This window comes from Cynocephalus volans, chromosome 12 (genome assembly GCF_027409185.1).
Source record: "Cynocephalus volans isolate mCynVol1 chromosome 12, mCynVol1.pri, whole genome shotgun sequence".
NCBI classification, from domain to species: domain Eukaryota; kingdom Metazoa; phylum Chordata; class Mammalia; order Dermoptera; family Cynocephalidae; genus Cynocephalus; species Cynocephalus volans.
This window is the reverse complement of record NC_084471.1, coordinates 46,326,988-46,341,543: the sequence shown is the minus strand read 5'-3', so window position 1 is coordinate 46,341,543 and position 14,556 is coordinate 46,326,988. Positions and strand designations below refer to the sequence as shown.

Sequence of the window (14,556 nt, the reverse complement as noted above, 5' to 3'; positions counted from 1 at the left end):
TTCTGAAGAGGCAGACAGATGGTTAACATGATACATACAGAAAATATAAGGTAAATTATATATTGGTAATTCCTATGGAGGAAAAAATGAAGTAGTAAGAGGATATGAAGTTTTGAGTAAGAGGTTAAGTTTTGAGTAAGAGACTTCTAAATAAAGGTATGAGTGAATGAATAAGCAGTCATGGATATCTAGGGAAAAGAACCCCAAGCACAGGGGAAAATAATTGCAAAGTACATAAGATATGAATGGAATCTGGTGTGTTTCAGAACAGGGAGCAAGCCAAATGGCTGGAGCAGAGGAAACAAGAGGGAGACAAGTCCAAGGTCCAAGGTCAAATGGTGGGCATGGATAAACTCTATTACTGGCCCCAACTTTTTTAGCACTCCTGATCCACATTCTTTCTATGGCCCATTATAGGTGGAGTGTGCTTTCTCACCCCTTGACCTTAAGCTTAGCCATTTGACTTGCTATAGACAATTATATACAGCTATATGGCTCTGCTGATCTCAACTGAACTAACTTATGCAAGTGGGGCTTGGCTGGGAATCCTGATCTAAGATGATCTAAGTAGCCCAGCTGCATTTGTACAGGCATCTTTTTCTTGAGACTAGTGGGCTCTTCTCTCAGACACGGCAGAAGCACAAAAGGCCAAATAGAAACACGTGAGGTCTCTTAAGGCCTAAGCTAAAAACTCAGACAATTGCTCTTTCTCATATATAACAGGGCAAAGTAGATAAGAAGTAAGAACCACTCAGCCAAGCCTGGCCTGGACAGCTAGCCTAAAGACACATGAGCAAAATTAATGGTTGTTTTTAAGCTAGCAGGTTTTGTGGTGACACATAACCAATATATAGGTCTTGTAGATTTTACTATAATTAAGACGGGAAATACTGGAGGGTTTGATCTGACTTGCCTTTTAATAGATTAACTCTGGCTGCTGGGTTGAGAATAAAACAATAAGAGGCAAAGGCAGACACAACAAGACAAGTTAGGAAGTGACTGAAATAATCCAGGAGACAAAAGATAATGGTTTGAACAGGGATGGTGGCAGCAGAGAGGGTAAATTTATTTGATGGTAGAACTGAGAGCATTTGCTAACAAACTAGATATAGGATTTGATAAAGAGGGATCAAAGGCATCATCAGGATTTCAGGTCTAAATAACTTGTACAGGAAAATTAAAGAGGATTTGGTTATTAAGGGAGAGAAGGCAATGAACTTTCAGGAATCCAGATTGGAATGTGTTCAATTGGAATATTAGATTAGGAAGTCATCAGGATCTACAAGGTTTCTAAAGGCATGGTAGGGATAATATGACTTAGGAAGCAAATACAGAAGAGGTCCAAGAATTGAGCCCTTGGGCACTTCCATGTTTAATGACTGGGGAGATGAAGAACCAGAAGGAGAAGGAATGGAAGATAGGAGGAAAACAGTCAAGTGAGAGTTCAGGAATCCCAGTGGAAAAAGGAAAAGTGTTTCAAAAAGAAGAAAGTTTTCAGCTGAGACAGATGTTGCTGATGGGTCAGTAAATGAGAACTGAGAAATCACCATTGGTCAAGCAATATTGATGTCACTACTTATTTTCTTAAGAAAAGTTGTGGTGGCATGGTGGAGATGAAAACATAAGTAACTCCATAATATAATGGAAGGAGATACATTGGAGACTCCAGGTATAATTAATTGAAAGAATTTATTGGATAACACACATGTGAAGTATCATTTTTTTCTCTCTGCCACATAGCTAACCAATTTTTTCAAAAGTAAACTTAAGTTTTACTTGTTTATTGAGGACTTCCTAGATTATTCCAGCCTCTTCTGAAATCCTACCATATTTCTATATTGTCAAACACTATATGTGTTAAAACTTTATATAGTTTTCTAACGGGGTTTTAAATTCTTGACAGTTGTCTCACTATTCTCACAGTGTACCAAGTCATCTTGGGATACCACAGTGAACTCACAGGGGCGCTGGAGAATATTTTTAATCTTTGAGGAAAACACAGTGATACTTGTCATCTCTTAGACACCATGTAAACCACTTGCTCGAGGTTTGCAGTGTCAACAAGATATTATGCTATACTCTTTCAATGATGTTACATCTTTACAAAGCTAGGTCTTCTACAGTTGCTTTGATAAAAAGCAAAAGCCATGTGAAAATCAATATAGAATAGAACCTGAGGGTGGCAGCACCCTAATTGATTCTAAGATTTGAGAAAAACCACAATGCCCAAAAGATGCATACACCCCATGAGTAAATAAGAATAAAATAAAAACATTTTATTTCAATTTATGTGTATTATTTTTTCAAATGGCCATGAAGTTGTCAGGAAGTAAATACTTAAGTGGTTTAGACAAAAATACTTAATAAATAGAACCGTTAGGTATTTCTATTAATCTAAGAGTGCTGTGAAGGAATTACTCGAACACTAAGAATAAAGTTAACAGAGAAAGTTTAGGAAATTCTGAGTTAGCCACTCATTGATTGACCAAGGATGTGGGTGTCATGCATGAAAAAAAAGGAACATTAATGAAATCTGTATTACCAGTTACTAACTCGCACCTAGATAACTGGTCTGTCATCACTTGCTCTGCAACAGTCTGTTTCTTCTTCTCTGCAGCCACAATTTCCTGAAAAAATAAAGGCAATTTCTTTGTCCATAGAGCAAAACAATACAATAGTTAACACAAAAGTCCTAAAACATGGGTTAAACATTCCCAATTTCTTTCTAAAATACAGATTACTATCCATCATTAATAAATTTAAATTCTAATAATTAAATCTAAAAGTAGCACTTATTTCCTAAAAAGTAATGCACTTAAATTTGGTAGAAATCATCAGATATTTTCACGAGCTGCCTTTGCATTTTATGGAGTCAGAATAAAGGAGGAGGCGACTACGACATCCCTCCCCTCCATTCTTCCCATAGAGCAATGTCCTGCAAAAGGCATCCTAACCTGCTCCAAGAAGAACAGGTTTGATCTAAAACTATTCACAGTAGAAGAGCCGAAACTGAGTTTGAATCATTAGATCAAAAATCTAAAACAAAACAAAAACTCCCATCTTTAAAAGAATGATAATATTTTATTTGCATATAATGCATTAGTAATATTTGATCAAGTTTTCTCAATTATTGCTTTGAGTGAATTGTCTTTATACTATTTTTTGCTTTCCCAACTTATCTGAAGTATTTTTAGTATTTTGTAAGTGATATTAAATTGAAAGATTTGTAATAATGCAATTTCAATTAGATTATCATACAACTATAACCACTAGAATGTTTCTTTTGAGGGCCAAAAAAAAAGAGGTTAAAAAATTAAGGAGTCAAAATAAAGCCTGTTCTATTTTTAGAATGTAAATTACTGTCATCTCCATTGATTGCTCCAATAAATGAAATCAAGTAAGATAATGTTTAAGATAGAGGCTTTGTAATCTTAGGGAGAGTATTTTATTTAAAATTGACACAAAATATCAAATAAGAATGTCTAAAGGCATATCATAAAAACAAAAATTAAAAACTAAGAAATTTGGAAGTTACACATGATTATTTAATGTTAGCATATAACTGAATTTAGTTTTTTTATTTGGTAGAAATTTAAGATGCATATTGTAAACTTAAGATCCATGTCCCATATACGGTTTGTATCATTTACTATTTAACTGCGTCTTAGGTTGTTCTCTAAACTGATGACAAATTGTAATAATTTTTATTAAGTAATAAAATTAAAACAGCAATTAAAAAGTTTTTAAAATTGTGCAACCTACAGGTAAAGCAAGGTATATTTTATAATATCTAAGGGCGATTCAGAAAGTGGACACTGATTAAAATATTTTGAAATTATAAGCAAAAAAGATCCACATCAGCCAGAACATAGATGTAAAACCCAGAAGCAAGCAAAAGAGAAGAGATTAATAAATACCATAGAGCCCATACAGAAAGCTCACCTTGAGTTTTGAAGTTTATGGTGGTTTTTACTTTGTAGAAAAGTTAGAACTACCCACAGGAACATTGATTTAGAGTTCTGTATAAACCTAAAGTAGATTAGAAGCAGAAGTCATATTGATACAAAGGCTGACAACACTGAAAAATGACAAAAGAACTAGAAGAGATGAACAAAAAGGCCATAGGTTCAACACTTCTGTTATTCATTTATGTAGTTAAAAATAAATAAAGAAGTTTCCAAAGGCAGTAGCAGATGAGGCCCAGAGACCTGAGTGCAGAGATCTTAACCCACAGCCTATGCCAACCCCTCAATCCACAGGAGAACCAAGGAACTGCAGTCTCCTTCACAGAGCTTATAGAAACAAAACTGGACTGAGAGGAGGCAGGAAGCAAGCACAAGAACCTCAGACACTGCTGCTGTGTTTGTGGTCCACCACAGCCATCACAACAGCAACTTCTGCTGCAAGGGCAGCTTGGCAGCACAGCAGAAGCCACCTCCATCATGCAGGTGACCCATTGACCACTTGAGCACATTGACACAAGGAGATTCACCAGCAGAGCTTGGGGAAATCAGTGAGTGAGCACAGACCTGTGACCCAGTGGCTCAACGCACAAGGGGAATTACACTGCCACACTTGGTAGCACACCTAGGTGTGAAAGGTATGTGCACAGCCCACATATCATAGCCTTGATCTGGGGAGAGACACAGGCAGAATGCCCCAAGAATGGAAATACTAAATAGAGTAAGGAAGAAATTCCCAATCATCATCAAATCATCCCTCAACCAGGAGAAGCAAAGACCCAGGAGGAAATTGTGACAATAGGAAAGAGGAAAGAGAAACCCTACCAAGTGTCATGCATTCAAACTGAGGAACTCTAGTATAACCAGTATAACCCAGTGCACCCATCAGGGTCACAAGACACTAGTTGGAGTGCCAACAAGCCTTCCCAGGGTCACCCACCCCAGCAAAAGAGTGACTGGGCACCAAGGCACTTCTCCCAAGAATGTAAGAGCTTGCCCACATACTCAATGAACCAACATAGTGTCACTAACCCTGGCAAGGAATCACTAAGTTTTCCAGGGCCTTGGCTATGGAGGTACCCACATGCAACTCCAACACTGAATATAGCTGAAGTACCCACACAGAGACTACACTACTGTGTCTACCTGGAACTAATACTAAAACACTAAACACCCTACTCAATGGTCAATATAAAAAAATTTACAAGAGGAAGTATCTCTCCTCAATCCCACTTAAAGATAACAGAACAGGCAATTGTTCTCTCAGATGACCACACATCAACATAGAGACTAGAAATAAGAAGAAAAACAACAACAACAATAAAATATGACACCACTAAAGGAATATAATTCTCAAGTACCAGACTCCATAGAGGAGGAAACCCTTGAAATGACTGAAAAGGACTTCTGAGCAACAATCTTAAGGAAACTCAATGAGATACAAGAAAATTCAGACAACACAATGAAATAAGAAAAAGCATCCAGGATATGAAGGAAGAAATTTACAAAGAGATTAGTGCCTTAAAAAATGAATACAACAGAAATGCTGAAATTGAAGGATTCATTCAACAAAATAAAAAACACAACCAAGAGCTTAAGCAGCAGGTTATAGCAAGCAGAAGAAAGAATTTCTGACCTTGAAGACAGTCTTTTCAAAATAACCCAGACAGACAGAAAAAATAAAAAAGAAAAAAAGGAAAAAGAATCAAAGAAAATGAAGGAAATCTAAGAGAGTTAGTAGACAACCTTAAGCACACAAACATTCAAATTATGGGTGTTCCAGAAGTGTAAGAGAAAAGAAAAGGCATTGGAAACCTATTTAATTAAATAATAGTGGAAAACTTTCCCGGTATAGGGAGAGATATGGACCTTCTGACCCAGGAGTCTCAAAGATTCCCAGATTCAATCCAAAAAGGTCCTCTCTGAGACACTTTATAGTCAAACTGGCAAAGCTCAAAGACAAAGAGAGAATCTTAAAAGAAGAAAGAGTAAAGTGAAAAGTCACCCATAAGGGAGCCCCCATTAGATTAACAGCAGACTTCTCAACAAAAAATCTACAGGTCATAAGGCAATGGAATGACATATTCAAAATACTAAAAGAAAAAAAAACTGACAGTCAAGTATACTATACCCAGGAAGTATATTCTTCGGAAATGAGGGAGAAATAGTTATTTCCCAGACAAACAAAAACTGCTAGAGTTCACCACCACAAGACCACCCCTACAAGAAGTCCTCAACGGAGTTCTGCATCTGGAATCTGAAAAGAGATAATCATTACAATGAACCCACAAGAAAGAACAAAACCCACTGGTCGAACAAAAATTAAAATGAGAGATAGAAAGAAACTATATATTACCACATCAAAAACCCAAGAAACAAAGAAGACAAACAATAAAAGGGGAGAAAGGAACAAAAGATATTTAAAACATCCAAATGAAAATTGATTAAATGTCAGGAGTAAGACAATACATTTCAATAACAACCCAAAATGTAAATGGATTAAATTTCCCACCCCCCAAAAAACACAGACTGACTGATTGGATTAAAAAGCTAGACCCAACTATACGCTGTCATCAAGAGACTCAACTCATTTGTAAAGAAAGAAACAGATTAGTGGTAAAGGAATTGATAAAGACATACCATGCAAATGGAAACCAAAAACCAGAGGAGTAGCTATTCTTACATAAGATAAAATAGACTTTAAACCAAAAACCATAAAAAGAGACAAAGAAGGCCATTATATAATGATAAAGGGATCTATCCAGCAAAAAGACATAACAATTATAAATATATATGCACCCAACAACCACAGCTGTGAGATATATAAAGCAAACACTATCAGACTTAAAGAAAGAGATAGACCCCAATACTATAATAGTCGGGGACCTGAAGACTTTTCTCTCAGCATTGGACAGAACCTCTAGGCAAACAAATCAGTAGAGAAACATAGGATTTAAACTAAACATTAGACCAATCAGACCTGCCAGATATCTACAGAACATTTCATCCAACAACTACAGAATATACCATCTTCTCATCAGCACATGGAACATTCTCCAGGATAGACCACATGTTAGGTCATAAATCAAGCTTCAAGAAATTTTTAAAAATTTACATCATTTCAAGTATCTTTCTTTTCAGACCATAATGAATTAAAACTGGAAATCAATAACCAGTGAAACTCTGGAAACTGTACAAATAAATGGAAATTAAGCAATATGCTCCTAAATGACCTGTGGGTCCAAGAAGAAATTAAACAGGAAATCAAAAAATTTCTTGAAACTAATGAAAATAAAGATACAGCATACCAAAACCAGTGGAATGCTGCAAAAGCAATACTAAGAGGAACGTTTATTGCAATAGATGCTTACATAAAAAGAATAGAAACATTTCTAATAAATGATCTAATGCTACACCTCAAAGATCAAGGAAAACAAGAATAATCCAATCCCCAAATTAGTAAATGGAAAGAAATAATTAACATTTGAGCAGAACTAAATGAAATAGAGATGAAATGAATATAAAATGATACAAAAGATCAATGAAAGAAAGTTTGTTTCCTGAGAAGACAAAATAGAAAACCGTTAGCTGGCTAAATAAAACAGGAGACAGATGACCCAAATAACAAAAATCAAGAATCAAAAAGGATACTTTATGACCAATACCACAGAAATAAAACAAGTAATTAGAGACTATTATAAACAACTATATGCCAACAAATGTGAAAACCTGAAGGAAATGGATAAATTTCTGGACACATACAAACTACCAAGACTGAACCAAGAAGAAACAGAAAACCAGTAAAAAGCTACAAGATTGAAGCATTACTCAGGAATCTCCCAATGAAGAAAAGCCCAGGACCTGATGGCTTCACTGCTGAATTCTACCAAATCTTTAAAGAGGAATTAATACCAATTCTCTTCAAACTATTCTTAAAAATTGAAACAGAGGCCTTTCTCCAGAATTCACTTTATGAGACTAGCATTACCCTGACACCAAAACCAGACAAAGATACAAAAATAAATAAATAAATAAATAAAACTACAGGCCAATATCTCTGATGAACACAGACACAAAAATCCTCAACAAAATATCAGCAAATAGAATAGAGCAGCACAACACAAAAAAAACACCATGATCAAGTGAAATTCATTCTACAATACAAGGATGGTTCAACATACATAAGTCAATAAATGTGATACACCAAATCAACAAAATCAATGACAAAAACCACATGATTATCTCAATAGGTGCAGAAAAAGCATTTCACAAAATTCACCATCCCTTCATGATAATGACTCTCAGCAAATTAGGTAGAGAAAGAAAGTATCTCAACACAATAAAATCCATATACAACAAACCCACCACCGATATCATCCTGAATGGGAACAACAGGAACAAAACAAGGATGTCCACTCTCACCGCTCCTATTTAACATACTATTGGAAGTATTAGCCAGGGCAATCAGACAAGACAAAGAAATAAAGGGCATCCAGATTGGAAAAGACAAAATCAACCTGTCCCTATATGCATATGACATGATCTCACATGGAGAAAAAACTAAAGACTCTACAAATACTACTACTACTAATAATAATCTCTTAGAGCTGATAAATTATTCAGTAAAGTTGCAGGATACAAAACCAATATATAAAAATCAGGCATTTTTATAGTTCAACAATGACCTACCAGAAAAATAAATCAAGAAAGCAAGGCCATTTACAATAGTCACCAAAAAAATAAAAGACCTGGGAATCAATTTAACTAAGGAGATGAAAGATCTGTACAATGAGAACTATGAATCACTGCTGAAAGAAATTTAAAAAGACACAAAGATGGAAAGACACTTTATACTCTTGGATTGGAAGAATCCACATTGTCAAAATGTCCATGCCACCCAAAGTGATCTACTAATTCAGTGCAATCTCTATCAGGATACCAATGACATTCTTCAAAGAAATAGAAAAAAAATCCTAACATTTATCTGGAACAGCAAAAGACCCCAAATAACAAAAGCAATCCTGAGCAAAAATAAATAAATAAATAAAGCCAGAGGCATGACACTACCTGACATCAAACTATACTACAAAGCTATAGTAACCAAAACAGCAAAGAACTGGCATAAAAATACACTTCACCCAATGGAACAGAATAGAGAACCCAGAAATCAGCTCACATACATACAGTCAACTAATCTTTGACAAAGGCAACAAGGACATACATTAGTTAAAAGACTGACTCTTCAATAGATGGTGCTGGGAAAATTGGACATCCATACACAGAAAAACAAAAATAGACCTGCACTTCTCATCATACACTAAAATCAACTCAAAAGGGACTAAAGTCTCATATATAAGACATGAAACTATAAAACTCCTTAAAGAAAACATAGGGGAAAATTTCAGGAAGCAGGACTGGGCAAAGACTTTATAAATAAGACTCCAACAGTGAACCTGCAGAAAAAAAAAATCAAGCTAGCCCATTTATAATAGCCAACAAAAAAATAAAATACTTAGGAATAAAGTTAACCAAGGATGTGAAAAGTCTGTACAAAGAGAACTACAAACTGCTGTTGAAAGAAATTAAAGAGGACACAAGAAGATGGAAAGATATCCCATGCTCTTGGACTGGAAGAATTAACATTGTAAAAATCTACCCAAAGTGATTTACAAATTCAATGCAACCCCCATCAAAATTCCAATGACATTTTTCTCAGAAATGGAAAAAACTATCCAGACATTTATATGGAATAACAAAAAAAAACTTGGAGGCATAACACTACCTGACTTTAAATTATTCTACAAAGCTATAATAACAAAAGCAGCATGGTACTGGCATAAAAACAGACTCACGGATCAATGGAATAGAATCCAGAATCCAGAAATCAACCCATACATGTACAGCCATCTGATCTTTGACAAAGGCACCAAGTCTACACAGTGGGGAAGAGACTGCCTCTTCAGCAAATAGTGCTGGGAAAACTGGATATCCATATGCAGGAGAATGAAACTAGACCCATACCTCTCACCATATACCAAATTCAACTGAAAATGGATTAAAGAATTAAATATACACCCTAAAACTATAAAACTCCTTAAAGAAAACATGGGGTAACAATCCAGGAAGTAGGATTGGGTACGGACTTCATGAATATGACCCCAAAAGTTCAGGCAACCACAGGAAAAATAAACAAATGGGATTATATCAAACTAAAAAGCTTCTACACAGCAAAAGAAACAATTAACAGAGTTAAAAGACAACCAACAGAGTGGGAGAAAATATTTCCAAAATATACATCTGACAAAGGATTAATATCCAGAATATATGAGGAATTCAAACAACTTTACAGCAAAAAACCAAAAAACTCAATTAAAAAATGAGCAAAAGAGCTGAATAGGCACTTCTCAAAGGAAGATATACGAATGGCCAACAGACACATGAAAAATGCTCAACATCATTCAGCATTTGGGAAATGCAAATCAAAACCATAGTGAGATAACTTCTCACTCCAGTTAGGATAGCTGATATCCAAAAGACTGAGAATGATAAATGCTGGTGAGGTTGCGGAGAAAAAGGAACCCTCTGTTGGTGGGACTGTAAATTAGTGCAGCCATTATGGAAAACAGTATAGAGGTTCCTCAAACAACTACAGATAGAACTATCATATGGTCCAGCAATCCCACTTCTGGTTATATGTGGGAGTACATAGGCTTGACAAAGAACAGGGAGTGCACAAAGGGCAAAAGTCGTAAGTGCACTTATGTAGAACCTAAGTGTTGAAAACAGCATGCGCTGAAAACAGCAAATAGTTTCTGCTAGATTAGAAAAGAATATTCAGGTCATTTCTTACCCAGCTTCACTCCCTTTCCTTTGTTTCTCAAGGTATTTTCCAGAGATTGGGATTGCCTCATAGCCAATTTATTTTTGTTCCTTTTTCAAATAATTGATTAAGTTATTTTTTCTCTTGTATTTCCTTGTCTTTACAATAAAAGCTGAAGCAAATACCAACTTGGGGCTGCACCTTGTTTCTCCCTTCTTGAAGGAGTTGTCTCAGTGCAGTCCCCTCAGGCTTCTCATTGCTTTTAATATTTGGGCTCTGAGTAATCTTTGCATCTCTGTCACATAATGAGAAGTGATAGTTATATACCCAAAGGAATGGAAATCATCATGTTGAAGGAATACCTACACTCCCATGTTAATCACAGCTGTATTTACAATAGCCAAGAGTTGGAACCCACCTAAATGTCCATCAGCAGACAACTGCATAAGGAAAATATACATTGGTATATATACACAACGGAATACTACACTGCCATAAAAAAGAATGAAATTCTGCCATCTGCAGCAACATGGATGAACTTGGAGAAAATTAGGTTAGTTGACATAAGCCAGGCACAGAAAGAGAAATACTGCATGTCCTCATTTATAAGTGGGAGTTAAAAAAATAAAAAAGTAAATTAAAAAAGAATGATAAACAATCACAATAATTCACTGAACTTTCAAAAGGAGAGAACTGAAGCCACCAGAGTGGGAAGGGAGGAAGATTAGTGAGAAATGGGTAATAGGCCACAAAAATTGATTACATCATGTAATGTTGGATATACTAATTATCCTGATTTGAGCATGACATATTGTATGCAGGTATGATATTTAACACTGTAACCACATATACATACAATCAATTAGATTGCAATAAAAAATAAACAAAATAAAAATAAATATATTTTTAAGAAGTTTCTAACCACATTTAAAAAAACAAATTGGTACTAATTTCAGATGCCTTGAAAGCTTATTCATATAAACACTTCACTTTATGGGGGAAAAAAACAGATAAATGAGTGTTACTAATTATTTACTTGATGATGAATCTAGATATATTGCCACTAATAATGTAATTGTAAGGAAAAGAAATCCACTAACACCCAGATAGCTTTGGGTTATATCAAGAAAAATACTCAATGGGTCTTAAGCATTGATAACATCACTTTCAAATATAATTTCAGGAATGTATCAAAATAAGCCTTATTTGGAACACCATTTTGCCTTATAAAGTAGCTTTTTTATTTTTAGGATAATCCTGGTAATACTGCTTATTCTATCAAGCATAAATATCTAAATAATAAAAAGCATAGAAAATAATATATGTGGTTTTAGTGAAAGAACTGTAACAAATTCACAACTTGAGACATCCACATAAAATCAGTTAACCTAGTCCAGAGACTGACTACATAACATATTGATTAATTCATAACATATTGATTCCAGATCATTGTGACACAAATGAAATTCTCCTCAACAATAATGATAATGTAAGTAGCTGAATCCATATTGCTTTATTATTATTTAGTCTATCTAAACCACAGTTTTCCCAACTTTTAAGCTACCACACTCATATTCCATCAATCTGTTACAGGTATGCCTAAGAAATTAATCACCTGGAGAGTGTCTTAGAGCCAGTCGACTCTAACTTCAAACAGTTTGATTCCCTTACACTACAGAAATGATATAATTATCTATTTTTACTAGGACTGGTCTAAGCAATACACATAAATTTAAGTGGTTTTGTAAAAGACATAATTTAAAGTTAGTAGAGAGAGTCGGGAGTTTTGCTTCACTTTTCCTAAAGAAAAATTACTTCATTCCTAGCCATTTCCTTAACTGACATGAATTTCTCCAGTGTTAGTAGCTTAGGATTTTCAGAAAAATAACCAGGCTACTTTTTGGGATGAGGGGGAGATGCCAAATAAGTCCACTAACATAAATAGCTGCCAATTAACATTTTGAACAGTATAAACTAAATGTTTACAAACTCTCATAGATGCAAGACAATTTTCCACAGAAAATATGCAATAGTCAATCATTTATTAAAACAAGGACTCGATTTTCACTTTAATAAATATTCACCTAAGTCCAAATTCAATTGTTGCAATTATTTACTCCATTATAAGCCTGTAAGATCTTATAAGGAAAATTATCTTAATGGCTTATCAAATAATAAAAACACTAATAACTTACTGCATCTGATTTTCTTGCACTCTGTTGTGTAGTGTAAGGGTTGTCTGCATAACCTTGCTGTAAGAGGGCTTTCCTATCCAGAGTTGTAAGGTCATTCGTTCTGGCTTCTTCACCTTGCACACACTAAACATGAAAGCAATAAATGAACCATCATACACATATTTAGGATATTTGTTTTTAACAAAATCAGGGAATAAATAACCACTGAATCATATAAATCATATATAAATAATCATATAGAAGTTAAGATGTTAATAATATATAAATAATCATATAGAAGTTAAGAGTACAGGTTCTGGTAATCAGATTGCCTGTTTGAATCCAGCTCTTGTACTTTCCAGCTAGATGACCTCTCTGTGCCTTGGTTTACTCATAATGGGAATTAATAATAGTAACCACTTCACCAGAAAAAGGATTAAATGAGACGATACATGTCTAACATTTATGAAAAGTACCTGACACACAGTAAGGAAGCATTAAATAAAAGGTAACAACTATTTATAACTATTATTGTCCATGTTTAATCTTTGTAAAATTAATAAATGTGGGCATAGCCACTCACTTATAAAATTAAATTTAGAAGTAAAGTACTAAAAGATGAGTGTAATCTTTCAGGTAAAGGATCTTTTGGGATGCTTAAGATATAAACACAAAATTTTTCTGTTTATGCGATGTGCTTATATTACCTTAACAAAAAAAGATGTCCTAACAGGATAGCAACTTGTCAAAAACTTATACACTTCAAGAGTTCTTCTCCTAGGGCTTATTCTTACTTTAGAACTTCCTAGAAAGATCACACTCCATCTTCATACTCTGCTGTGTCTTCATGACCTTTGATAGCTACATAAAATTTTACTGTATATTTGTTAAGGATTTATTGCCTGTCTCTTGTATTATAAGTTACATGAGGGCAGGAAACTTGCTTGCTATTTTTATTGCTGTATCCCTACTGCAACAACAGAACCACACATAGACAAATTCTACAAATAATTATTCAATGAATGAATAATGAATCTTGTTCAATCATTTACTATTTAAAAATCAATTTATGAGGACATTTTATAATTTTATTTATTTACCCACTAATATACCTGTTTTTCCTAAATAGTGATTTATTTTAAAAGGCACCAAAAGATGCTTAGCATTATATAAGGTAAATTAAGGAGGTTAATTTAAGAAATATGTTTAAGAAAAGTTCTCCATTATGTTTACATTGGAAAAAAAACTTTCAAAAGGATTTTATTTTGTTTCAGTTTGTATTTAACCTTATATGAAAGGAAAACAGTGACATTTCCATCTGTACTTCAAATTTAACCTCCCTAAACCAGACTTCCTTGTAGCCTTCCCCCCACTCCAGTTAATGGCAACTACTCAAGCCAAAAGCTTTTTTATTTTACAATATTTAATTGACAAACAAAATTGTATATATTTAAGGTGTACAAAATGATGACTTGATATATGTATACATTGTGTAATGATTACCACAATCAAATTAATTAACACATCCATCACCACACATAGTTACTATTTCTGTGTGTTTTGGAAGTGAGGTCATTTATAATCTGCTCTCATCAAATTT

General features: G+C 34.4%; 1 protein-coding gene across 1 annotated transcript in view; it reads right to left on the bottom strand.

Annotated features, from left to right (window-relative positions):
- Positions 1–14,556, bottom strand: part of CAPS2 (calcyphosine 2) — a 73,427-nt gene that overhangs the window by 31,923 nt on the left and 26,948 nt on the right. The window contains exons 6-7 of the mRNA XM_063115650.1: positions 12,978–13,100; positions 2,560–2,627 (exon numbers count right to left, since the gene is read on the bottom strand). Of these exons, the coding sequence (XP_062971720.1) occupies positions 2,560–2,627; positions 12,978–13,100 (191 nt within the window). The remainder of the gene's footprint in view (positions 1–2,559; positions 2,628–12,977; positions 13,101–14,556) is intronic.